The sequence below is a fragment of the Arvicanthis niloticus genome, chromosome 15, assembly GCF_011762505.2.
Source record: "Arvicanthis niloticus isolate mArvNil1 chromosome 15, mArvNil1.pat.X, whole genome shotgun sequence".
Lineage (NCBI taxonomy): Eukaryota > Metazoa > Chordata > Mammalia > Rodentia > Muridae > Arvicanthis > Arvicanthis niloticus.
In genome coordinates, this window is record NC_047672.1 from 884337 (window position 1) to 910457 (window position 26121).

Here is a 26121-nt window from a genome sequence, read left to right on the forward strand (position 1 = left end):
CATGTTTCCTAAGAATGCCTGTGGCGGAGGACACGCGGACTACAAAGCCCAACAGGCTGCGCTCGGGCTCTCTGCAGCGATCAACTCCAGGGACTTGTTTCCATCGCGGAGGCAAACCTTGAACTTCAACTCCCAGGAAGCATCGCGTGTCCGCTTTTCGGGCGTCTCCGCCTAGGCGCGGAGGCTCCCAGTGTGCCCCGCTCTTGTTATTATTCCTTTTCTGTGCTCACAGCCTTCCAGAAAAGGGCCGCTCCGGGACTACGCGTTCCAGAATACAGTGAGGGTGGGGGCGGGGTGCTCTCTGCTTGAAGTTTGCGTTTGACGGCCTAGATCCCGAGCGCTGTTGGCCCGGCTCTGACCTGGTTGGGTGTTTTGAGTCACCAGCGACCTTCTGACAGCTTCAGCAGTAGTTTTCACCTCTCACTAGGCCACCGGGTGACCCCAGGACTGATTGGGGAATGATTCTGAGCGATGTCTTACTGCTGATGACCTCACAGGGACCAGCTGACCACAGGGCTGGGCAGCGAGACAGGTGTGCCCCGTTAGAGTCTGGATTTCAGTGGAAGGACACACGCCAGAGTCCCCTTTCTGCTGGGCCCATTTTATCGTCTCGAAACCCACCGGACTCCAGCGGCTCCACTTTGACATGCCGAGGCCAGCTGACTGGAGCCTGGGTGTCCCCCAGATCCCAGTCTTCAGAGCAGGCCCACTGGAGTCAGCCAGGGTGTGGCCCACGAAGACTGGCAGGTCAGTTACTTCCCTCAACAGACAAGACCACAGACAGATGCTACACTTGCAGCAAGCAGCCCTTACCTCACCCTATAAAGGAGTTGATTATAGATTTTCTTGCACTACTCTCTAATTGTCTCATGATTGCATTCTTGAGGGCTGTGAACCGGGTAAAAACGGCCCCAAACAGCATTCCTCAGCGCCGGAACCTGAGTAGGCGCTAACCGTTTGTTAATTAACTCACTTAAATCTGAGTGCTTTTGCATAAACAATATTGTGATTTGCCCACGTGGCAGACTGAAGACACATAAAGTGTATTCTTTATCTAAAATAATTGATAATTTAGTTGAGAAAACAAGATGACACACAAGGGTCTTTAAAATAGAGGTGCTGTGAGTAGGGTTCCATTCGGCACGAAGGTAATTCTAGGGAAAGTGAGGCATCTTCAACAAGTTGTCTTGTTTTCCATCAGTTTAGGGTCACGGCCACCCAACTCCAGCGTCATTACACCTCACATTCGCCTGCCACCCGTTCCCTCAGGCAGACACCCGGGCTTTCTTGGAGCCAGTGGTGTTATTTGGGCGGGGGCCCTGCAGAATCTTAAGGTCAAAACTCTGTAGTTCAACTTCCTGCGCCTCAGTTTCCTGGCCCTATACTCCACGCCCTCGATCCCCAACGTGAAGGTGGCTTCTTTCCTCCCAGAGGTGGCTCACTAAAGCCAAGAGCAGGCGTCCCCCGAGCCTCGCCGCAGGTGGGGGGAACAGCCTGGGTGCCGCGCCGGCGGTGTCGGGCTGTGCCTGGGAGCGCGCCCCCGCAGCGGAGTCTCAGCGTCCGCTTTCCGCCTCTCAGATAGCGGCGCCGGGGACGCGCACGGCGCGCTGCGGGGGGCGCGCACGCTGGAGGCTGGCCTGCCCGCGGCGCGGGGGAAAGTTGAGTTGGGAGAAGTTGGGAGCGGCGGGGGCGCGCCCCGGGGTGGGCACCGGGAAATCGTCGGGAGCGCGCGAGGGTTCCGGAGGATCAGGGGAGACCCGGAGACCCCCGGGACACGAAATCTAGAGCTAGCGGGTAAGCACTTAGGTGGCGGAGAGGGAGGGTGAGGGCCGCGGAGGAGGGGGGGTGGACTGGAGACTCCGGCGCCGAGGGAGTGGAAGTGGAGGAAAGGGCGGGGACTGGGGCGCAGGGAGCGAGGTCTTAGGGAGAAGGATGGGGAGGCTAGTGGGAGTATGAGTCTGAAGCGAGATTCTGGGGTCCGCCTCTTAAGAGTTACCTAAAGCCAAGGTGCCGCGCCCCCTGTCACCAGGAGTAGGTAGTCTCAGGGAGCTGCTGCCTTCAGCTTGCTCTCCCACTCCCGGGAGGGTTCCAGACGACCCTCTGCCCCAGAAACTCGCCAGTTTGCGGGTTGCCTGGGACCGCAACCCCCCCGGATCTCGGGATTGAGAGGTGGAGCCGTGAAAAGGGTTGGCGGGTCAAGTTAGGACAAGAGGTCAGACAGAAAGGTGCGGGGGGACGAGCCTGAAGTTTGAGTCCTAGGGGGCTGCCTTCTCTGTAGGGAGCTCTTTGCTTGGGTGTGGAGAGAGCGATGCCTCAAATCTGGGTCTATTTAATCAAACTCTCTCCGCCCCCACCAGCCCCACAGCCAAGAGCTGTGGAATGTACGAATTCACTTGGGGAATGGTTAATGCCCAAGTGGGGGTCCGAAGTGCTAATCCCTTGGGCTGGGGGAGAGATGCTAATCCTTCGGGCCCGTCGGGGCTGGTCCGGGGAATGTGCCCCCACTAGGATTATCGGTACCGATGCCCTGGACAGAGGCTGCTTTGTATTCTACGACAGCGGCGGGGGGGGGGGGGGGAATGGGTAGAGGGAGGAGGGCTTGGTGGTGGAACACACTGAGGGCAAAGCCTGGAGGTGGGAGTGAGCACCTGCAGGTGGTGAACACAGATTCCCAATACCCCTCCTAGACCAGGTTCCCTCCCTGACACCTCTCCCCCACACTGGCTTAAGGCCTGCTTAGGGGGGAGGTGGAAAGAGCAGTCAGCTGAGTTGGAGTTTTTGCCAGAATGTGTGGCCCAGACTCCCCACCCTGGGCTGATCCCCCCCCACACACCTCTATTATTTGATCCTATACTAGCCCATCTCATTGCCAAGGTAGCCATAAATCAGGCAACCTCACATCCCCAGCAGGTCTTGGGCAGCTTAGTATTGTTACCTTTAGAGAGCATTGGGTGGTGCCCTCACTACATGGCACCCCAGTTTGCACTGGTTGGGTTCCCTCTACCCCCATCACAGCTCACAACCTACAGTCATTGTCAGGAGGGCTGTCCTGCCACTCAGATTTTCCTGGCCCAGGGCTAGAGAGGGAAGGAATAGAGACTGCCCCCTCAGGGTTTTTGTGCCCACCCCCCTGACGATGTCACGTGCCCCTCCCCCATTATAAGTCTGCTGTCCAGCTCCTCTGTTCTTCCTACTGAGTGAGTGGAGCTGGGTTCCTGTTCTGTGCTGGGGAGCCTGTTTCTGTCTTATGTCTAGGGGTGGCAGTGCTGCTGGCCTGCCTGCCTTGTGGGGGCAGCCACTCTGTACCTGCAGGCCCCCTGCTTTCCATTCTGGGTTCTCTCCAAAGTTCTTTCTAGTCCCTCTCCTTTCTGTTTGGGAAGCCAGCCGCCCTGGCCTCCACACCCCTCTTGCTCTGTGGGGTGTCTCACTCCCTACCACACCCCTTTCTGGTCTCGGTCTCAGGCTCACCTCCAGGGGGCCCTGGTTCCTGTTCCTGTCTGGAGCTTTACTCCCAATCTTTCTGTTCTTTATCATTCCCTCCCTCATCTCTAAGACTTTCTTTCCAGGGCTAGGCCTTGACTCCTTCCTGCCTCATGTGCCTCTTCCCTTTCTGTCTGTTGTCTCAGCTGTCTTTGTGCCAGACTTTGTGCAGTCCAACTCTGGTCTTCTCTTTCTATACATACTTTGCTCTTTGTTCTTGCTACCTCTAAGGGGCCACTGTGAGGCCCTTTGTAGTCTAGAAAGATCTTGTACGGTCGGAGACACCGAAGCGGCAGACAACTGAGGCCCCTTTCCTTCCTCAAGCTGGGCTGCGGGCTGGGCTGCTCTTCACTGATGGTGACTAGCCCTTTCCCCTACTTAGGTTATGCCTCCACCTTGTTGCCCTGAAAGCCGAAGCGACAGCGAGAAGGGCTAAGATTTGGCCATGAGCAGCGCCCCCAGGCGCCCCGCCTCGGGCGCAGATTCTTTGCACACGGTAAGCCCTGCCTGCAGGTGAGCTGGCCCAGAGAAATTGGTGCTCTGGCCGAGGCTCCAGTGGGAGTTGGTGGGGGGAAGAAACTACAAAAGAAGGCTGTGCTGGATTGGGAAGCACAGCCATCCACACCCTGACTTTGCAGAGTGTGTGAGGATGCTGAAATGGGGAAGGGGAGGGACAGGTGACCTCTATTTGTTTGAGGAGTTGAGCACAGTTTAGCTGCAGTTGGAGGAGTTTGAGGACCTGGCTTTTAACCCTGTTAACTTTGATTGGGTCTTAACTGCATAGGCCCCCAAGGAGGTCTACACATGCACACCAAAACTCTAGTTAGAGCTTGCCGGCAGTGATTGGCCCCGCCCCTGGCCCACGTGCTATCCAGGCCTGCCCTCCCCCCTCCCCAGTGTGGCCACTACCCCACATGGCCCTCTTCTGATTTTCCTAAGAAGTCTAATGATTAACTCCGGTGGCACAATCAGCCGCATTATATTGGTCACTGTGGCCCATTGGGGCACGTGACTGGGAAGGGACACTAGCTAGTGCCCTCCCCCTTCTTCTAGGTTCACCCCTGCCGCCATGGACTTCCTCCTACGACCTCAGGTTGGAGGAGATGACCCATTCCCCCTCCCCACAAGCTCCTCAGGAGCTGGTGCCTTGCTAGCTCCTCAGCTGCTTCCTCACTGCCGGCTCCTTCCTGTCCAGCTGCTTCTAGTGGGAATGGGGCAAGTGCTTGGGATAGTCTGCTGGAGCTGCAGAGAGATGGGCTAGGCAGGACCTCCCTTCTCCAGTCCCTGTCCGTGCCTGCCCTAGGTGGTTTTTTTCTGTTCCCCACTTCTACCCCTGCATGTCTCCCCAAGATTGATCCTCCTCCTCCCTGGCTCTTCCTTGCTGTAGCAGCTGGTGTAGAAGCTGCTGTAGCAGAAGGGACGGCATACCCTGGCCTTTGGAGGTCCTGATGCCCTTCAGGTCCTGGAGCTCTTGAGCAAATATTTGGTGGTGGCGCCTGGAGCTGAAACCTGCTGGGGGGGGGGGGGGGCAGGGGGCTGGACCAATGCTGCTGGTCGGATAGCCAGGCTGAGCTTTCCTGCAGTTCTGGCCAGCACTGGCCTCGCTGGTGCTGTCAGCTGCTGCACTCCCGCAGGATGACTCAGGTGGGGGGGAGTGGGGGTGGGGTGAGGGGCGGGGCTGGCTGGCTGGCTGTGAGCGAAGGGTAGTGCTGCCTGCCGGGGTGGGCATTTGTGCTGCTATGGAAGGGGATGGGGGCTTTCTGGGCAAGCAAGAGCATACATTCCTGTCCAGGCAGGGATAGATTTGACTCAGATCTACTCTGGGGCAGTTAGCATAGATGCCTTCAGAAGTTACTTTTAAGGCTCAGCAGTTATCCTCCAGCCAAAGGAATTTCTTCTGCCACAGTACCAGGGGAGTTCACATTCTGCCTGGTTATGGAAGGGCTAGAGAATTCTGTGGTGTCTTCTAGTGTGGGCCTGCCCTGGGTTGACTGGGCCTGACTGTACACACAAGGGGGGTAAGTGCTGGGGAGCTAGGTCCCTGGCATTGGAGATCATAGTTGCTTAGGATGTGGGATTAGGTCCCTGCATGTTGCTGTACATGGAGACTTAGTTTGTGTGTTAGAGATTATAGGTTGCTGGTATTACTGGATCTCAAGTGTTGGACAGGTCAGGGCTTTTGGGTACAATTCCCAGTGAACCCCATGTGTTCCCTTCACGCTTCCCTCTCACAGCCAGAGCCAGAGAGCCTGAGCCCCGGAACACCTGCATTCCCTGAGCAAGAGGAAGATGAACTTCGTACCTTAGGTGTGGAGCGGTTTGAGGAGATCCTCCAGGAGGCTGGATCCCGAGGAGGAGACGAGCCAGGTCGAAGCTATGGAGAGGAAGACTTTGAATGTGAGGAGGCAGACAGGGGAAGGGAGGCTGATGAATCCAACAGAGAATGGGCTGGGTAATAGTGGGAGAGAGAAGGCTGGGCTTGCCTGCAGTCAAGCCCCTCCTTCCTGCAGACCACCGCCAGTCCTCCCACCATATCCATCATCCACTCTCCACCCACCTGCCTCCTGATGCCCGCCGTCGCAAGACTCCCCAGGGCCCAGGACGGAAACCTCGGAGGCGCCCTGGAGCCTCTCCCACTGGAGAGACCCCCACTATTGAGGAAGGGGAGGAAGATGAGGATGAAGCCGGTGAAGCTGAAGGGTTCAGAGCTCCCCCACAACAACCATCTCCTGCCACTACACCCTCTGCAGTTCAGGTAAGTAGTACCTAGGCCCCTCGGAGGGGAGCTGTCTGCAGGGTCCTGGCCTGGCCTTACCTTTCCATGTGGGTTCCTGTTGTACCTGTTGCAGTTCTTTCTCCAAGAGGATGAAGGTACAGAGAGGAAGGCAGAGAGAACCAGCCCATCTCCCCCTACACAGACGTCTCACCAGGAGGCAGCTCCCCGGGCCAGTAAAGGGGCACAGACAGGGTAAGTACACTGTACTCACAGTGTCCCAAGTAGACATCCCCTCACTAGAGCAGGGAGGAGGTGTGAAGGATGGCAGGGGCCTGGGCTAACCAGGCCTGCCTCTTACATGTGAGGCCTCACATACAGCAAGGCCATGGGCTGTGTGGATGCTGAGGAGGGCACAGCATGACAGAATGGGGCTCACTGGCCTTGATAAGGATTACAGGGTGGCTTAGTAATCTAAGCCGCCCCCTTCCTCAGCACTGGCTTAGGCACTGGAACAAGGACAAAGTACCTGCTGGAGCCCCCTCTTGTTTTTGGGAGTTGCCAGTACACCCATTTGAAAAGCAGATGTTACCACATGAGGTGGTAGTTGCACACCACTACATCCAGTGATCCAGCTCCGGCAGAGTCAGTAATAGATAGGAGTTTGGGGGCAGTAGCCAGAGAAGGCTTCCAGGAGGAAATGACTTTGAATGAAACCTCAAGGTTACAACTATCACGGACCTGTTGTTTTCTGGGTACCAGGCAGTGTGATGTGCTATGGAAATAAAGGGCATGGTGTCCCTCTAGAGAGCAAGTGCATAGGCTAACTGCGTGCCAGGCTGCCAGGGGAACAGGTGGGAGCCACAGGGAAAGCCTGACACTGAGGAAGGAAAGAAGCAGACAAGACTGGCACAGCAAGGCCATGGGCTGAGTGGATGCTGGTGTTGGCAGAGAATAGGAGTTTGCTGGAGTGTCTCTGAGGGGCAAAGCATTGGTAGGGTATCTGCTGCGGTTTCAAAGCTCATTTCCCAGTTAAAGGGGCAAGGGAATGAATGAATGTTGGTAAATACTAAGTTAGATCTCACCTTCTAAAACACCAAGCGGTGCCGGCCTTTGGCCATATTGTGAGGAAGGTTTCTGTTCAGATGAGCCTTGTGGAACTGCTGTACAGCCATGAAATGCTAGAGCTGAGCTTCAGACACAGACTGTGGGCTGACAGAATCCTCAGTCTTTCTATCGCCCGCCTTCCAAGAGTGGAAGCCAGGCCGGCCGAGGTACATGTGGTTTTCTGCCTAGGAAGGAAGCTGACTTTGGGGGCTCATGGCTGTTCTGTCTGCAGAACTCTGGTGGAGGAGATGGTGGCGGTGGCCAGCGGCACAGCTGGAGGTGACGACGGAGGTGCTGCAGGGCGTCCCTTGACCAAAGCCCAGCCTGGACATCGAAGTTACAACCTTCAGGAGAGAAGACGAATTGGCAGTATGACAGGGGTGGAGCAGGCACTGTTGCCCAGGGTCCCTACTGATGAAAGTGAGGCTCAGACACTGGCCACAGCTGACCTTGACCTCATGAAAAGTGAGTGCTGCTGGGGCCTACGGCAATCTCATCATTGGTAGGGCACGGGATAAGAGAAGTAAGAAACTGATCCTGGTTCTCTGCTTTGACTCCAGGTCACCGATTTGAGGATGTTCCTGGGGTACGGCGACACTTGGTGAGGAAGAATGCCAAAGGGTCTACACAGGCTACCCGGGAAGGTCGAGAGCCTGGCCCCACACCTCGGGCACGACCACGGGCCCCCCATAAGCCCCATGAGGTACAGCTGTCTACTTCATGTCTTCCATCTCCTCCCCTTCCACCGTGCAGACCAGTAGTGACATGGAGCCCCAGAGTGGCCTCAACTAGGGATGGCTGCCCACTGCATCCTTAGGGCAGTGTGATCGCATGAATGGTACTGTGCTTCAGGTCTGAGCCTTCAGTGAGATGTGTACCATGGCCATCTGCTGGTCAGCTACAGTAAGTGGTCCACAGGAGGAAATACAAAAGAACCTTCAGGCTCCCTCCATGTAACACTTCATTTTCAAAGCCCAACCTCCCTGCTCTGTTGACCCTTCCAACAGCTGGTGAAGGTGCTAGGCCAGGTGGTATCAGCCATAAACCAGCTCTGTTGCTTGGCCAAGGTTACTTTGTTATTTAGGGACACTGCCCATCTTAGAGTGTAGGGCTCTGAACTTTGACATAGTATGGTTTTTTTCTTTTAATGTTTTTATTGAAGTATAATAGCACTATAGGAAATTGCACCTGTGCTGAGTGTCCAGTCCAAGGTCATGTTGTACCTACACCACCCAGCTGGCCACTGCCCAGCTAGAGCCTGTTCTGACCCTCAGCAAGTCCTTTCCTGCCACCCCCCGGCACTGTCCTAGAGAAGTGGCTGTCCCCTGGCATTCTTATTTGCAGTTTTTCAGAGAGGGAGGCTGAGAGAGAGAGATGAGGGTCTCACTTTGTAGTCTAGACTGTCTTGGAATTCACTATGGAACCCAGACTGGCCACAGACTCAAGGCAGTTCTGCCTCAGTCCTCTTTTGCCATGGTGTCCCAGGGGCTGGGACTACAGAAATTCTCCACCACTCAGCTGCTGCTAGTCTTGTCAGTCCTGTGTAGGTCTTCAGAAACCTAGGGCTTCCTTGCATGGTGACTCCACTTGGCTCCTTGAGTCCTGCTCACAGACTTGGCTCAGACCTCTATCTGCCTTGGAGGTGGCCATCATTGCCGTTTTGCAGATGAGGGAAATTCACGTCTGATTAATCAGTCATGCATGCCTGTGCACTGTCATGGCTCATGCACCTGCCCCTTCTGATGCTGCTTCTCCGGTGGTAGATTCCCAGCATCCTCTGGTACTGTTTCCTGCAGCACTTTCTCATCTCGTCCCAAGGTGTTTGTGGAACTGAATGAGTTGCTGTTGGACAAGAACCAGGAGCCTCAGTGGCGGGAGACAGCCCGCTGGATAAAATTTGAGGAGGACGTGGAAGAGGAGACCGAGCGCTGGGGGAAGCCTCACGTGGCCTCACTGTCCTTCCGTAGCCTCCTGGAGCTCCGCAGGACACTGGCCCATGGTACACTTCAATTTACCTGCTACAAGAACTCTTTGCTTCTAGCTCCATAACTGAAGCTTTTCTTTTTAGGTGCTAAAATGACTTGAGAGCAGAAATTTTTATGGAAAATGCCTGAAATTCCTGGCACACCTTGTTTTAGAGATATGTTTCAAATGCCCCATACTAACTTTGAACTCACTGTGTAGCTGGTACTCACCTTGAACTCCTTATCCATCTGCCTTTACCTCCTGAGTCCTGGAATTACTGGCATGTACTACCACACCCAGCCTCTGCATTAACATTTAGAGGGGCTGGGAATATTACCTAACCTGTAAGACTGTCTCAACTTCACTGAAAAAACACCACAGGTGCGGGACTCCAGTGGACTTGCTTCCTCCTTCCTGTTGGGCAATCACTCTCAGTTGTTCTTTGAAAGGTTGTTTCTAAGCAGCTGAGGACTGAGATCTCTGCTGTTGGAATTGTTTCCAAACAGAAAGCAAACAGGCTGCAAGTGAGGTTTCTGGGCTTTGGGTGAAACACCAGAGGGAGAGTTTTATCTCTTAGGCTGTTTTGGCTGCTCAGAGCACTTGAGTCTATCTATTCCTTAGTTCTTTGTTCTGGAAAGTTGACCTTGCCAGATAAGTGTCTGGTAGCTTTTGCCAGGAGTTTCATTTCTATATGTCTTTGAGTGACCAGCAAGCCTCCACTGGGCTTGCAGAAATGAAGCAGGAAGTCTGGGAGCTTTCGGTTGATTCCAGGTTGCCATGTAGACAAGGCTATAGGCCAGCTGGAACATGAGGGAGATCTAGGACCTTGGGGACAGCATGGGGAGGCAGCACTGTGAGTTAGCACCAGGAATAACTTTCTAACATCAAAGAGGACATAGCTAGAGTGGTGCCATGGGTAACCCAAGCTGGGATAGAGCATCAGATAACTAAATTATGGTAGTCTCAGTCAGCCTCGTGTAGTATTCCTAGGAGGGGAAAAGGATGGGGACAAAGAGGTCAAAAAGATAAATTGGCAGAGGCTTTAGGAGCAGAGCTGGCACTCAAGTCCAGGCCCTGACCTACACCACCTGGCTGTCCAGCCTATCCCCACTCTCCCTCCTATCTGCTCCCTACTGTTGCTATGGTTCTGGGCTGACAAGTTCTCTCTACCACCTTATGGCAGGAGCTGTGCTCTTAGACCTGGATCAGCAGACCCTGCCTGGGGTGGCCCATCAGGTGGTCGAGCAGATGGTCATCTCTGACCAGATCAAAGCAGAAGATAGAGCCAATGTGCTACGAGCCCTTCTTCTGAAGCACAGGTATGGCTTTCAGGCCAGGAGAACCCAGTCACATCCTGCTTGCCTGGCCCTAGCCCCACTGTGGCCTTTCCTGATGCTCATTGTCCTCTGTCCACTAGCCACCCAAGTGACGAGAAAGAGTTCTCCTTCCCCCGCAACATCTCAGCAGGCTCTCTAGGCTCTCTACTGGGGCATCACCATGCCCAGGGGACCGAGAGTGATCCTCATGTCACTGAGCCTCTCATTGGTGGTGTTCCTGAGACCCGACTGGAGGTGGATAGAGAGGTGAAGGGGAATGGGTCCTGCCTAGGGGTTGGCGGGAGGGTCTGAGCAAACCCAGTGTGGAAATGCAGCTAGGGCGTGTGGGAGGTGCTGCCTGGACTGAGTTCTGTCCTGTTCCTCCCACCCTAAACCCCAGCGTGAGCTACCACCCCCAGCTCCACCTACAGGTATTACCCGCTCCAAGTCCAAGCACGAGCTGAAGCTGCTGGAGAAGATCCCTGAGAATGCGGAGGCTACAGTGGTCCTCGTGGGTATGTGAGGAGAAGATAGGGGGTGTTAGAAGCTGGGCTTTTGGGCCATCCAGGACTTGGAAAATGGAGGGGTCCTGCCACCTGCTCTTGCCCATAGTGGCTCCACATCCCTAGGCTGTGTGGAGTTCCTCTCCCGACCTACCATGGCTTTCGTGCGCCTGAGGGAGGCTGTGGAGCTGGATGCAGTACTAGAGGTGCCTGTGCCTGTGCGTTTCCTCTTCTTGCTGCTGGGCCCCAGCAGTGCCAACATGGACTACCATGAGATCGGCCGATCCATCTCCACCCTCATGTCTGACAAGGTCAGCTGCTTCTCCTTCAACCTTCTCCTGTAACCCTGCCCCAGCCACTAACCTTGTACAGCCCCAGTTCTCAGCCTCTGCCCCCCTCTAGTACACTCCTTGATCCCTGTCTGCTCGGGCAGCAATTCCACGAGGCAGCCTACCTGGCAGATGAACGAGACGACTTGCTGACTGCTATCAATGCCTTCCTGGACTGCAGTGTTGTGCTGCCGCCTTCAGAAGTGCAGGGCGAGGAGCTGCTTCGTTCTGTCGCCCATTTCCAACGCCAGATGCTAAAGAAGCGAGAGGAGCAGGGCCGCCTGCTGCCTCCTGGTGCTGGGCTAGAGCCCAAGTCTGCCCAAGATAAGGGTACGCCTGTACAAGTAGGCATGGGACAGGTCTTGCTACCTGAAGGAGGGAGCTTGTGGACAGCCTGTAGGCACCTGACCTGACTCTGACTGTAGTCCTATGGTCTGCATTCATGGAGGAAGGCCTGATGGGGTGGATGGGAGGGTGCCACAGGCGCCCTGACGGAGGCCTGGGTTGCAGCACTCCTACAGATGGTAGAGGTGGCAGGTGCAGCTGAAGATGATCCCCTTCGGAGGACAGGCCGGCCCTTTGGTGGGCTGATCCGTGACGTGAGGCGACGCTATCCCCACTACCTGAGTGACTTCCGTGATGCACTTGACCCCCAGTGCCTGGCCGCTGTTATTTTCATCTACTTTGCCGCCCTGTCTCCTGCCATCACCTTTGGGGGGCTACTGGGTAAGGAGAGGTTTTAGCAGGAGTGGCAGTTGTACACAGGCCTGGCCGCCTATGCTGAGCTTGCTCCTCTCCCTCCAGGGGAGAAGACACAGGACCTGATAGGGGTATCAGAGCTGATCATGTCCACAGCGCTTCAGGGAGTGATCTTCTGCCTGTTGGGGGCTCAGCCACTGCTCGTGATTGGCTTCTCTGGGCCTCTGCTGGTCTTTGAGGAGGCCTTCTTCTCGGTAAGAGCTCTTTCTATCCCGCTTGACCGTCCTTCTCAGACATGGTTCCTGGCACTCCTAAGGGCTTCCCACCTTTCCTGCTCAGTTCTGCAGTAGCAACCAGTTGGAGTACTTGGTGGGCCGAGTGTGGATTGGCTTCTGGCTGGTGTTCCTGGCCCTGCTCATGGTGGCTCTGGAGGGGAGCTTCCTGGTCCGCTTTGTCTCCCGATTCACCCAGGAGATCTTTGCCTTCCTCATATCGCTCATCTTCATCTACGAGACCTTCTATAAGCTTATCAAGGTGGGCATGCATGGGGTACAAAGGAACCTGGGGCATCCTGTCTCGTCCTTAGGGGAAAATGTTCTGATTCAATTCCATTTATTATCTGTGTGTGCACACACACAGCTCTGTCACAGTGCCCATGTGGAGTTCAGAAGACAACCCAAGGGAGTTGGCTCACTCTTTTACCTTTTGATGGACATCAAGCGCCTTTACCCACTGAGCCATTTTGCTGGCTTCCATTGCCCTTGCTTTTTTTATGTCTCTATATGTCTTGAATCTTGGTTCTTCCTTCTGGACTACAGGCCAGGCTAATTCTGACATCCCCTGGAGTCTGTTCATGAGCACAGAGTAAGATGGAGTCAAGAGAGGGTTGGAGGAGGTGGATAAAACAGGAAGCCCATTGGGAGTGTAGCAGAGATGAGATACAGGGCTACAGGTGGCCTGCCGGCCCCACCCCTATCTTTCCCATGGCCTTATCATCACCAACACTGAACATCATCAGATCAACCTTTTCAAAAACTCCCAGGTTTTTTTTTTTCTTAAAGATTTATTTTATTTATTTTATGTGTATGAGTGCACTGTTGCTGTCTTCAGACACACCAGAAGAGGGTGTCAGATCCCATTACAGATGGTTGTGAGCCACTATGTGGTTGCTGTGAATTGAACTCAGGACCTCTAAAGAGCACTCAGTGATCTTAACTGCTGAGTCATTTCTCCAGCCCCAAATTCACATATTTTTAATAATAAGGATAACATACACTTTCATTAGAATCCAAGAATGTAATAAATGAAGGCCCAGAAGTGGCACACCCAGTGTGAATATCCGACACACAAGCAGCTCAGGAGTCCCAGTCCTCCATGCTCATGGCTTTCCTCAGCCTTTGGAGCCCAGCCTTGGCTCTGGATCGCTCCCACTCCCACCCTCTCTCTATCCCAGGTAGCCTTGTGCTTCTTATACCTCTAGTCTCGACTAGGTCTTTTGCTTTGATTTAATTTTCAGCCTCAAATTCTTTATTATATGTCATGCTTGCTCAACATGAGGCTGAACAGTTGGTTTCACAAAGTCTCTGAATGTTTTCTAGACATCTACATGTAAATTACTATGAAAATATTTGGTGTTTTTAAAAATCTGAACAGGCATGTATGTGAAACATGTATGAGAAACATTGCCATCCATAAATATGGACATTTAAGAAGCTGCTTAGGACATGGTCCATGCCACCTTTGGCCAGTGAAGATGAAGATGGTTTCTTCTCAGAATGCCATAATAGGGACTAGGGTTTTATCTCAGTGGTAAAGTGCTGCTGCCCTAGCAAGTGCAAGAGCCTGTGTTTGGTTCTTAGCTCCAGAAAAAATTGAAATGTTGGGGCTGGGTGCAGTAGTACACCTTTTATCCCAGCACTCCAGCAGAGGATGCAGAGACCGTTAGATTGCTGATTTTGAGACCAGCCTAGTCTACATAGTGAATTCCAGGCCAGCTGGGGCTGCAGAGAGACCTTGTCTCAAAAAGGGAAAATGAAATATTGGTAGAGGGCCAGTAAGATGACCCACTGGGTGAAGTTACTTGCCAGCAAGCCTTATGACTTGAATTTGATCCTTGGGGCTCACCTAATAGTAGGGGAACTATTAGGGAACTATTCCCAAAAGTCATTGCGACCTCCACAGTGGGTGCCGTGAGTGGCACATGCATGCCTCCCCCTACCACACACACATACACCTCTGTGTATACATGCATTCATACACTCACACACTAAATATATTTAATAAAGTAAAAGAAAAAAGTAATGTTGTTGCAAAAACCAATGGACTAAGTGACAGTAGTTCCCACATATACATGTCACACTTTGTATATCTATGGTAGGACCCTGTGCATGTGAATTTGTGAGGGTAACTTTTTTTTTTTTTTTGAGATAACGATTTAGTGTTAAAATAGACTGGGTCAAGTTTTTAAAAATATGGAACACTGGAGAGTTGCATATCATCCCTTGCATTCTGATCTCTGTATCCAATTTTAGTACATGTGCTGCTGAAGCAAGTACTAAGTCGTTTTCTTAACCTAGTAAGACAAGCTTGTAGAAGGCAGGCTGGCCTCCACCAAACTCCCCCTCTAGCCTGCCAACATCCAGCCTGGCCCCAGCTCAGCCCATGGTCCTGTGTGACTCCTTTCCAGATCTTCCAGGAGCATCCCCTCCATGGCTGCTCAGTCTCCAACGACTCAGAGGCAGACAGCATCAGTAACAATATGACATGGGAAGCAACCACACTGGTACCAGACAACAGTAGCACATTTGGGCAGTCTGGGCAGGAGAGGCCCCGGGGCCAGCCCAACACAGCCTTGCTATCGCTGGTACTAATGGCTGGCACTTTCTTCATCGCCTTCTTCCTGCGCAAATTCAAGAACAGCCGGTTCTTCCCTGGACGGGTATGTGGTTTTGCAGACTAGAGGAGGATCTGAAGACAGGAAGGGGATGGCTTGGAAGTATCGGGGAAGTGCATGGGATAGAAGGCCTCTGAGCATGGTGCTTGCCCTCTTAGATCCGGCGGGTAATTGGGGACTTTGGGGTACCCATCGCGATCCTCATCATGGTGCTTGTGGATTACAGTATTGAGGACACCTATACTCAGGTAAGGCATTGCACAAGTGGCAGAGAGGTGCTGCCGCCCTGGGCTGTTTCCACCCCCACAATTCTGGTGTTCCACCAAGTACAGTCCATGTAACAGCACACTGTCTCTGCCTTGCAGAAGCTGAGTGTGCCCAGTGGATTCTCAGTGACAGCCCCAGACAAGCGGGGCTGGGTCATCAACCCCCTTGGAGAAAAGACCCCCTTCCCTGTGTGGATGATGGTGGCCAGTCTGCTGCCTGCGGTTCTGGTGTTCATCCTCATCTTCATGGAGACACAGATCACCACGTGAGCCATCCTAGCTAAGGGAGCAGGGCCCTCAGTTAGACTCAGGGATATGGGACCTATCACCATTAGGCAGTGACCTCAGGGGACCCTAAATGCCAGGCTGACTAGCTTCTTTTCCAGGTACAAATGTCACTGATGTTAGCTGGGGTTGGACAGGGCACAGGCATTGCAGGCTAGCCTAGCAGGGCTTGCCAGAAGAAGTCCTGAAGGCACAGGCTAAGGACATGAGTTCAGTTCTGTGATGGGGGTCCAGTCCCAGGGGGATGGACAGAAACGACCAGAACCAGCAGCGCCAAGCTGGAATGATACGATCTCCCATGCTGTGAGTAGCCTGGGTTTCACAATGCCTCCCTCCTCCCAGGCTGATCATCTCCAAGAAAGAGAGGATGCTGCAGAAGGGCTCTGGCTTCCATCTCGATCTGTTGCTCATTGTAGCCATGGGTGGCATCTGTGCCCTCTTTGGCCTGCCTTGGTTGGCTGCTGCCACTGTTCGCTCTGTCACTCATGCCAACGCACTCACTGTCATGAGCAAGGCTGTGGCACCTGGGGACAAACCCAAGATTCAGGAAGTCAAGGAACAGCGGGTGACAGGGCTGCTGGTGGCCCTGCTTGTGGGTATGCTGCCTATAACTTTGAACCTCACCTTCCATGGAAGGTCCTCAGGTTTACCAGTTGGAGGGGACCAACTATTTCTTCTCCTTTCCCAGGCCTCTCCATGGTCATTGGGGACCTACTGCGGCAGATCCCCCTGGCTGTGCTCTTTGGCATTTTCTTATACATGGGAGTTACTTCCCTTAATGGGATCCAATTCTACGAGCGGTTGCACCTGCTACTCATGCCGCCCAAACACCACCCAGATGTTACCTATGTCAAGAAGGTTAGTTCCTGTACTGAAGGACAACCTCGGCCAGCCTGTTTGCCTCCTCCCTGCATACAAGAGCCCTGGAAATCCTTATAGTACTTCATCTCCCAGAGGAGGGGAAGGACACTCGTCCTCCTGGCTGGCTGGGATGTATGTCTAGGCTCACCTCATCTCTGTCTCCAGGTCCGGACCATGCGGATGCACCTGTTCACTGCCTTGCAGTTGCTCTGCCTGGCCCTGCTTTGGGCGGTCATGTCCACAGCTGCTTCCCTGGCCTTCCCCTTCATCCTCATCCTCACAGTGCCTTTGCGAATGGTGGTACTTACCCGAATCTTCACTGAGCGAGAAATGAAATGTGTAAGCACCCTCGCCCTCCTCTCTCTCCTTCCAGTCTCTCCCATGATTCCACAAAGGTCAACCCTTCCTTCCTTCCTCCTCACAGCTGGATGCTAATGAGGCAGAGCCAGTGTTTGACGAGTGTGAAGGTGTGGATGAGTACAACGAGATGCCCATGCCCGTGTAGCTGCTGAAGAGGCACAGCAGAGGGGCTCAGGGGCAGGGGGCCCATGCCTGTGTAGCTGCTGTCCTGAGGCACAGCAGAGGGACTAAGGGGCAGGGGATGGGGCTGGGGGCTGGGGTCCCCTCCTGCCCCTCCTCATTTTTATTTAAGTGAATAATTTAAAGCCCCTTCTCCCCACCCTGCAGTAAAGTGCTTCAACCCCACCCCAGGCTTGGTCTTGTGTCTTTGGGGGTCATGAATGGAAAGAGGTTGTGGCCCAGCCCTGTTCCTTATCCCAGAAACGAGATTCATCATCAGGAAGGGATTTTAATGAAAAAATAACAGGGAGCCAAAGTGCAAATTGTCCACCCTCCTCCCCATAGGGGATCCATCCTAAACCCCGTGTGTACTCCCTCACCCACCCTCAGGTCCCCAGCGAAGACCTAAGGCCTGAAGCTTCTGCCTCAGGTAGCTCTTGAGCTGGGGCAGGCCTCTCTGAGACTCCAGTTCTTCAAATGGCAGCTGTGGAGAGAAGACAGGTTGCAGTGGGTTTGCTAGAAGAACACACATGGGTGGGGTGGGACAGAATTCCTCACCGGCAGGAGTTGGTAGCCCATTAGGCCCAGGTGCCGCTCCCTCAGGGCCCGAGAGCCCAGGAGCACCCTGCCATCGCGGCAGAAATGCCAGCGTTCTCGAAGCATCAGCACAACCCTGGAGAGCAGGGGACTTGGCTCAGGCTGCTGTTGGACCAGCAGCCAAGGCTCCCCAGCCCTGTTCTGTTTTCCTTACCTTTGGGTAGGATCTTGGGTTGTGGAGTTAAAGTTAGCCTGGTCCTGTTGGCAGGACCGTGGCGGGTAGGGCAGGAAGGGGTCTTGTGTCCTCATAGGAAGCACAGCACCAGAACTACCCACACAGAGCAGAAAGTCTGCAGGACAGATAAGCCTTAGCCTGACTACAGCTTTAGGCTGTTGACCATCCACACCCATCCACACCTCACCTGTGCAGTAGCCCGGAGGTACAGTCAGATCCTGACGGTATTTTTCTTCCCCTAACAGCTGGCGCAGCCCTTCAGCTACCATGTCCTTGTGACTAAAAGGAAAGGACAGTGGTAGAGGAAAGATATTTTTCTGTTAGGAAACACTGGCTCTGGATTTCCTACTCTGCGCCTGCCCCTCCCCTAGCCCACCTGTATTTGCAGCGGGCACGGTCAGTGATGAGAGGCTGTGGGAAGATGGGCACTCTCTGCCTTTGGGGAAGACGGGGGCCTTGGTATCCTGGGAGTTCAAGCTCCACAGCCGTGTCGAGTAGAGAGAGGTAGCGTCGCACAATCAGAGAAGGAGGGGTGCCTGTGGGGAAGCAGGGACTGGGGGACACTGGGCGGCTGACACCTGGGCATACCCTGGTCCTACAGCCCTTGGCCCCACCAGCCACTCTGTGTGCATACCATTGATGTGGTTGATGAAACTGGGGGAGAAGACAAACTGCAGGGCTCTGAAGGGCAAGCACTGCAGCTGGCACAGTGACATCAAAATGTTGACTGTGGCCAAGGGTGCCACCCCTGCTTCCCGAGCCAGGATTCTCTCAAGACAGGGCATAAACTGCTGCTCCAGGGGCAAGTAGTTCAACCTCCCAAAGGGCAGGACCAACTTCTGTACCACCTGCAGAAAAAGGCAGCATTATCCAGCAGGAAACACTGCTCTGTCTTTTTTTCTCCCATTTGAGACAGGGTCTTTCTATGTCTCTAAAGCTAACCTGGTACTTGCTATGCAGACCAGTCTGGCCTCAAACCCAGAGAACCACCTGATACTGCCTCTGCCAGAATTAAAGGTACATGCCACCACGCCAAGCTCTCTGGTATGTTTGATAAGTACAACCTCAGGGAAGCCTAGTTCAGTCAGTAACTGCTTTCAAGGCAGAATGCCCTCCGTATCAGCACATGCCCCAAGTTCTACAGCTTAAACAGTGTCTTGAGCTACATACCATAGTAAGAACATAACTGTGGGGGTACGGCTCACAGGACTAGAGAACTAGGCAGCTATGTAGGAGCTTTGGAAAGCTTCAGGGCCCTAAACATACTACTCTACTGATTATGGGAATTGGACAACCAGTGAGCATGAGACATGTCCTGGGGTAAAGAACACAGCCTAGCTTGCTCCAGAAGCCAAACAAGCTAGGTAGGTGGCTGGCCCTAACCAAGTCGTTGAGGACAACTCAGAGGAAGGGTGAGAGGCCAGCCCACCTTGCTGTTAAGCTGTGCTTCCTGAACCACCAGGAAATGAGCAATAGCTTCCAGAAGCTGGGGTTCCCGCAACCGGTGCCGGGCCAGGTGCTGAGCCAGAAGCACCATTACATGAGGAGTCAGTTCTTCTGGCCTTGCCTCTGTGAAGAACAGCCTGTCATACTGTGCCTTCAAGGAAGACTCCTGCAGGCTAGATTGCACTCTAGCGCAGGTGGTTCATCCCAGGGGCTTCATCTCATCCCTTGCCTCCTCCCTTTTGCTTTTAACCCTCGGCACCTGCCAGGCTTCTGATCAGATGCTGACGAGGGTAATGCAGGAGACGGGGGCAGCTCAGGGCCGCTTCCAACCTTTGACCACCATAGATGGCAGGCTGATGTGGGAAAGGTGGTTTTGGAGGAAGACGGGACCTTCGCTCCTGCTCGAGGGCACACAGGAGTGGTCCATCTGATGGAAAGCCTGGGAGGGAGAGGGACAAAGACTACCCTGGTAAGGTAGCTTGGGTATGCTATCTTGCCAAGGGGAATGAATGAGTCCCCAAATTCCTTGTCATTGTTTCTTGAATGGAAAAATATACTTATTTTAGTGGAGTGATATGGTATAATGTGAACATGATATATCAACAGTATGTGGAGAAAGCCTTATACAAAAGTCATCTTGTGCGAAGTATAACAAATTGTGCCTCTGTGGCTTCCTAGAGCACTGTATTAGAAAGAACCTAGTACCCTGGAGTTAGAAAGATGCTGTTTGACTTGGATATCCACCATGGATACAAAGAGAAATCATCAAGTGTGTTTGGGGAGGTGTCACCACTGGATGGTAATCTGGGAGTTATCAAATGGCTTGAGTCCTCTACTACTCTGTCTTCCTCTACTCTTCCCTAAACACCCACACCTTCCAATACCCTCCTCACCAAGTAAGACTGCAAGGTGTAGACACACATGGATGGTGTGAACGTCAAAGGAGGGGCAGTTTCGGATGATGAGCTGACTCAAGTCCTGCAGTGTGGCCTGCTCCACAGGAGAGGACCTAGGCTGAGACACCAAGAGCTGGCCCAGACGACGAAGTGCCACAGGGTAGTGATGCGCTCGCACCTTGGTGGGGTTCTGGCTCAGCCATCGCAGCAGCTCCCCAGGGCTCCGTGCCTGTTCCAGAAGCCGTTGAAGGCCTTGCACAGGGCCTCCTCCAAAGGGCCGGTTCCCGGACTTGCTGGGTCCCAAACAACAGGGCTGTACTGGCGGGATGAGCAGCAAACCAGACAGCCGAGCAGGGGAAGTCTGGGCAGAGAGCAGGATTCGAAGCATGGAGCTGGGTGGTGGAGTCCCTGAGGGGGTGGCCCAGAAAACCGGGTGAGGTTTCCTCCAAGGGGAAATATGCTATCTAGTCCTTACCTGACTCCCCATCCAAAGGGCCTGAAGTTAAAAAAAAAAAAAAAAAAAAAAAAAATCCCGTGTGACTACTCTGGTATTCTTCCCCATCCTGCCCCTCTTCCCCCATTCCTTGAAACAGAAACCTTAAGTCTTTAAGTGTGCTCAGTGCAACTCTATTCATATTTCACATGCATCATCTCCTTCGATGCTCCGTGCACGCTGATGAGGAGTCGCAGAGCTGGCATTACCTCATTTCACAGGTGGAGAAACTAGGCCCAGAGCGGTGGAGAGGTTAAGCCCGAGGTCATTCACAGGGCTAGTGGTCGCACCCAGCCTGGAGACCCGGTGGTCCCGACGACGAGCCCTGCCGACCACCTCCCCCTCCCCGCAGGAGGCGGCGGCGGGGTGGGTGGAATGCAGGTTCCGCAGCGGGCCGGTGCTGAGAGTCCAATGCTGGGCGCTCCCACTTACCAGCTGAATGACCTTGGACTAATATCTTCGCCTCTCTGCCTAAGTCTCCTCACTAGTGAAATGAGAACACTGCGCAACCTCGCAGGGCGCGCGCCGAGCCCAAGTGAGCCGTCTGCCAAGGCGCGGAGTTGATGCTGTCGGCGGGAGGGGCCCCCACACCCTGTCCAGGCCCCAGGAGGCTAGCAGCCCGTGGCCACCGCCACTAACACCAGCTCCCGCCGCCCTCCCGAGGTCCTCCCCGCAGGCGCCACCCTACATGACTCCCTGGGCCCCGCGTAGGTCACTCTCTCAGTTGGTCTCGGGGCCCGGGAGCCGGGCTCCCCCCGCGGCCTCCTCATCAGCGGGCCACCGAGTCCGCCATCTTCCCAGCAGCCCCCGGATCGCCCCCAGATGCCAATAGCAGCTCAGCGCCAGGGCTGCCGAGACGTGGCTCCCGGCAGGCGCTGCGAACACAGGAGTCGTGAGCCCCGCCCTCCGCTTCCGGGAAGTGCGCGCGTCGCGGGGGCGGGCCACAGAGCTAGTCCTGAAAGACGCAGGTAGCGGCGGTCCGCTGTCCAGCCCTGGGGTAGCTTGCGCACTCAGGACCTAGGGCAGGTCCCATTCTTCTAGGACAAGGGCTCCCCACCCTCAAGTCCCATACAGACACACTAGGTGCGAAAACGTCACAGTTTCTTTAATCTGCACAAATTCCAGAAAACAACTCTGCTCCTCTCAATTCCCCTTCACCCGTCTCCCAGTCCACCAGTTTCCAATTCAGCCTTGGCAGCTCTTTGAAACGAGATCTATCTAGATCCTCTGTCAGCACACTAAGATGGGCCCATTGGGGTGACCTGGCTCTGTGCCGGGCCAAGGCAACGACAGCAAGTGCCTGATCCAGAAGAACCCACTGGCAGCGAAGGCTGAGGGCCAGCAGCCCCAGGAGATGGCCCAGAACTATGAAGATCACATGGAGCGGCCTCCGTTAACACCTGGAGTCCTCTGCTGCGCAAGGCTGGGCTCCAGGGTAGTGGGAAAAGACAGGCAGCGGGTGAGGTGGGCCTGGGCAGACAGCAGCTCCCTTTGTGCCTTGGGGAATGAGGTCCAGAGGGGCCTGCTACACTGCCAAAAGCCCGTGGAGGCACTACGGGCGATACATGGCAAAGGCCAGGAGACTGAGGAGCAGGGTGAAGCCGGCCAGGCCCAAGGTGGCGGTCAGGGGAAAGAAGGGCCGGTACTGGATCTGGCAGTACCAGAGCAGGAGAAGCAGCAGAAGCAGCAGGGGCAACAGAAGGCTGCCGATTTCCAGCCCGGAGGGGCCGGGCTCTGACCCCGGTGGGCAGGGAGGATGTGGGGGACCGACTCTCGTGGACACGTGGCAGTGGAGAACGCAGTTCGGGGGGAGGTGGAGACTGCCCAGTGTCTGGGTGTCGTCTCCTAGAAGTTGACCTTGATAGATGAGTCGAACCTGCTGTTCCCGGCCTGGAAACTGGGTCCTGAGGAGAGAGGGACCTGGGTAAGAGAGCAGGCCTCAGGCAATCCTGGTCCTTTGTTTAGAGGACCAATCCCAACTTTCACCCCTGCCCTACACCTGACCACCCAAATCCTGGCCTCTGGCAGGACAGGCTGGAACAGGTTAACAGGTATAGAGTGTAATGTGAGGAGACAGTTTTCTCAAACAGAAAATAAGGGAGAGCTTCATATGGTGGCCCTTCTATAGTTACCCACCCCATTTTTAGCATTTTGTTATTACCCTCTTCCCGGCTTACCTTTTCAAGGAGCCAATGGTGTCCTGAGGCCAGGCCCTGGCCACCTGCTCAGAGTCATTGAGAAATTTCAACCGTAGCATAAGGGGTTCCTGTGGAGAGTCTGGAGGTGTTGATGCTGTGACCCCTGTGTCAGGCTCTGGTTGTGCAGATGGACCTCTGTGTCTCAGGCTGGGGCTCTCAGACCCTGGGGCCTCCTCTCTGATGCTGTCAGTGGCTGCCATGGCTTCACTGGGCTGTGCTGGTGTTGTGGTCCCTGATGGCTGTGATAGGGGGTCTGTACTCTCAGTGGTATGTGTTGAGATCCAGGCAAGGGCCAGCACCAGAAGGCAGGCAAGCACCGCAAAAAGGACAGTCACCTCATCGCCTACGCCTTCAATCAAGGCCATGGCACCTGTGTTGCCAGAGGTGCTAAGGAGCTAGAGAGGTACAAAGAACTGGTGAGGGGCTGCTTTCTGGACAGGAGTCACCCCAACTTCAACTGTCCTAGTTGTTCTGTGTTCTTGCCCACTTAGGATTTAGCATCCTGTAGTCCCAAACTTGCCTTTTTGGTATGTCCCTTTCCATCACTAGATTCCAAGTCTTAACTTTGCTATCTGGGTTCTAGATTTTCACTCAGCTCCCGATTCACCCAAACCCTACATTCAAGAAAGGGCCTTGCTTTTCTAAGCAACCCTCTCCTTAAATTTAACCTTCATCAAACTTCGCCCAAAAGCTTACCTATTCTTTGGTCCACTTCATCGCAAAGTTTATTCCTTCAGCTATTTATAGCAAAGCTCATCTGATGCCCTGTCGCTTAAGTTTCTCTGACAAAAGGGTCTCTGTAGCCCCCTCAGCTCCCCCTTACCATCTACCCAAACCCAACCCACAACACAGACCGCTTCCCAAAGCTTCCTAGACAACACCAAACGTCAAACTCCGCCCTTGGCCAATCTGGAGTCTAGGGAGCTCGGCTGCCTACTCAGCTCAACCCCTTCTCGGGTCCACCCAAAGCCCACCCCGCAGCAGTCCGACTCAGTGCCTCCTGGGTGCCAAACCCAGAGGCCTCCAGACCCTTGATCCCTCGGGGAGAATCCAGACTTAGCCCTCCCCACCCCCGACTGCTCCATCACTCCTCCCATCTGCCCGCCCCCCAGAGCTACTGGAGGGCACCAGCGATCTCGGGGCGGAGCAAGCAGGGCCCAGCTGTGGCCTGGGGCGACCGGGTGGGCGCGGCCACGCACAGCGACTCACCGCCCAGCTCCACCAGCTCCATCTCGGCTCCTCGGGCACTTCCGGGCCGAAGGCACTGAGGTCGCAAACACCTGAGTTCCCTCTCCTTCCCTGTTGCCGAGGCCCGGGAGCATTGTGGGGATTGTAGTTCGCCCTGTTTAGTTCCCGCCCTCCTCCTTGTGACCCACGTGCCGGGCTGGACCAGATGTTCCCGGTACCCGTAGATCGTCGATGGGCCTACGGGGAAGACCCTTGGGGTTCTGCTTGTCTACAGAGGTTTGGTCAGCTGCAAGAAACTCTATCTCCGCCGCCAGCTGCTAGAGCATCTGTCACTTCTGACACCAACGTCAGCCGCAGCACGTCAGAGCACCCGCGTTGGTGATGCAGTGATGAAGGCTCTGGGGAGCCCAGGTGGCCACTACCCCAGCCTAGCCTGTGTCACAGTGGACGTCAGAAACTAGCTTGGCTTTCTAAATTGACTCTAGCCGAGAAGGCGTGGGTTTCTTGCCCCACTTGCTAGGGAGAGTGCCGGACCCCGGCTGTCTCCTCCCCTGGCGTCTCCTCCACTGTGTCCCTATGCGATTGTAAAGGTGGCATAGACTTTGGAACAGAGCATACATCCTGAGGTCTCACCTAGACTCATCAGCTATATAATCTCTGGTGGGTTACTTAATCTCTGAACAAGCATAATTCTTCTAGGTCAGTTGGAAAGATGAAACTTGGTGTTTTATTAAATAAGTATGACAGCTCTGTAAAATATATGTCACTGTGTTTTGTTTGCCTAGTATTAATGCATTAGCTTCACCAAAACATAATCTGAGAAATTGGCTAAGTATGGTGGCATAGCCCTGTAATCCCAGCACTGGGAGGTTGAGGTGGGAAGATTAGGAGTTTGAGACTACCTTTGGCCACCTAGAGAGACCCTATCTTATTCCCCCCAACTCCAAAAAAGTGTTTCCAAATAAAGGATATAGCAATGGCTCTGTGACAGCTAATCTATGTAGATTTTTCCTTATTCCTCTGACTCCAGTATCTGCAGAAATCTTGAATCCCAGATTTTACAGACAAGTTTTTATTTGGGAGTTTGCACATGCATGTGTGTGTGAGAGATACATAAATGTGAGTGTACACATACAGGACTTGTCTGTGCTCCCCTATGCTAAGGTTACAGGCAGAGACTTCCATGCCTGGCTTTTGCATGAATACTGAGGAGTCAAGTTGAGGTCCTTATACTTGCAGAACAAGTCCCTAATTATTAAAAAGGGGGGATTGTATATTATATTTTTATGGGTGTTTGCCTGAATATATGTAAGTATACTACACTCATGCCTGGTGCCTCTGGAGGTCAGACTAAGGCATTGGTACTAGAGTGATAGGCAGTTTTTAGGAGCCATGTAGGTGCTGGGAACCAAATCAGAGTCCTCTGCAAGAGCAGCAACCACAACAGGTACAACAAGTGCTCTTAACTCCTGAGACATCTCTCCAGCCCCATCCAGTCCAGCCTTAATTCAAAATAATCTACTCTGGTCTTCTATGGATGGCACTTCTGTTTAACTACTTCAGTTTTCAGATTAAGACCAGATCAAATATTGCCTTTGGCACATCAGTTTGAATTTATAAAGTAAGGAACTAACTTGTCTCTAGTTTGTTCATATTTTTTCATTTATGCTATATTAAAGTATATATGTTTTATATGCTATGTATTGTGCAAGATACTGGACATATAATGCTTTCTCTCCTTGCCCTCACTGATACATACACTAATAGAGGAACAGATATGTAGACAGACAATCAATGAATGTTAAGGCAGGCATGTGCTGCTGGCTTTTCTCCCTCAAGAAGTTCTGGGGAACTTCTTGCTGCCAATTCTATCCAAGCATCTAACAGAGGTGCTATGGGTTTGTTTGTTTGTTTGTTTGTAGTTTTGTTTTGTTTTTCAAGACAGGGTTTCTATATGTAGCCCTGACTGTCCTGGAACTCTTGATGTAGAACAGGCTGGCCTCGAACTCACAGAGATCCATCTGGCTCTGCCTCCTGAGTGCTGGGATTGAAAGCATGCACCTCCACCACCTGGCCAGAGTATTAATATTAGTTTTAGAATTATAAAATAGAGAACTATAATTTTTATGAGAAAAGCTATATTTTCTGTTTAACTACTTCAGTTTTCAGATTAAGACCAGAACAGACATTCC

The 26121-nt window shown here is 53.7% G+C and overlaps 3 protein-coding genes across 13 annotated transcripts; 1 reads left to right on the forward strand and 2 right to left on the reverse strand.

Moving 5' to 3' along the window:
- Positions 1–84: 84 nt before the first annotated feature.
- Positions 85–17122, forward strand: Slc4a2 (solute carrier family 4 member 2). Of its 5 annotated transcripts, none has more exons than XM_034519704.2 (23): positions 85–747; positions 3863–3976; positions 5715–5877; positions 5991–6235; positions 6330–6448; positions 7533–7765; positions 7861–8003; positions 9119–9299; positions 10449–10584; positions 10683–10848; positions 10982–11096; positions 11211–11395; positions 11518–11743; positions 11924–12139; positions 12218–12366; positions 12452–12646; positions 14799–15050; positions 15164–15253; positions 15371–15537; positions 15899–16152; positions 16245–16414; positions 16583–16756; positions 16842–17122. In XM_034519704.2, exons 2-23 carry the CDS (start codon positions 3926–3928, stop codon positions 16920–16922), a joined length of 3711 nt encoding a protein of 1236 aa, XP_034375595.1. In that variant the 5' UTR covers positions 85–747; positions 3863–3925; the 3' UTR covers positions 16923–17122. The 5 variants fall into 5 exon arrangements, with proteins under 5 accessions (XP_034375595.1, XP_034375594.1, XP_034375596.1 ...); XM_034519703.2 differs by lacking the exon at positions 85–747 and adding an exon at positions 1635–1794; XM_034519705.2 differs by lacking the exon at positions 85–747 and adding an exon at positions 1635–1794 and having other exon boundaries at positions 10683–10836.
- Fastk (Fas activated serine/threonine kinase) lies at positions 14367–21430 on the reverse strand. Of its 5 annotated transcripts, XM_076913235.1 has the most exons (13): positions 20976–21158; positions 20648–20773; positions 20526–20546; positions 20048–20411; positions 19414–19593; positions 19138–19277; positions 18343–18556; positions 18085–18244; positions 17896–17987; positions 17688–17823; positions 17495–17609; positions 17321–17420; positions 14367–16080 (listed from the first exon to the last, which is right to left on the reverse strand). In XM_076913235.1, the coding sequence occupies exons 3-13, from the start codon at positions 20535–20537 to the stop codon at positions 16040–16042; spliced, it is 1554 nt and encodes a 517-aa protein (XP_076769350.1). In that variant the 5' UTR covers positions 20538–20546; positions 20648–20773; positions 20976–21158; the 3' UTR covers positions 14367–16039. The 5 variants fall into 5 exon arrangements, with proteins under 5 accessions (XP_076769350.1, XP_034375600.2, XP_076769349.1 ...); XM_034519709.2 differs by lacking the exons at positions 20648–20773; positions 20976–21158 and adding an exon at positions 21232–21382; XM_076913234.1 differs by having other exon boundaries at positions 20648–21158.
- A 197-nt stretch (positions 21431–21627) lies between these two features.
- Tmub1 (transmembrane and ubiquitin like domain containing 1) lies at positions 21628–24107 on the reverse strand. 3 transcript variants are annotated; one of them, XM_034519712.2, is made up of 3 exons: positions 23951–24107; positions 22721–23136; positions 21628–22447 (listed from the first exon to the last, which is right to left on the reverse strand). In XM_034519712.2, the coding sequence occupies exons 2-3, from the start codon at positions 23104–23106 to the stop codon at positions 22096–22098; spliced, it is 738 nt and encodes a 245-aa protein (XP_034375603.1). In that variant the 5' UTR covers positions 23107–23136; positions 23951–24107; the 3' UTR covers positions 21628–22095. The 3 variants fall into 3 exon arrangements, with proteins under 3 accessions (XP_034375603.1, XP_076769353.1, XP_034375601.1); XM_076913238.1 differs by lacking the exon at positions 23951–24107 and adding an exon at positions 23716–23801; XM_034519710.2 differs by lacking the exon at positions 23951–24107 and adding an exon at positions 23438–23709.
- Between the last annotated feature and the right edge of the window lie 2014 nt (positions 24108–26121).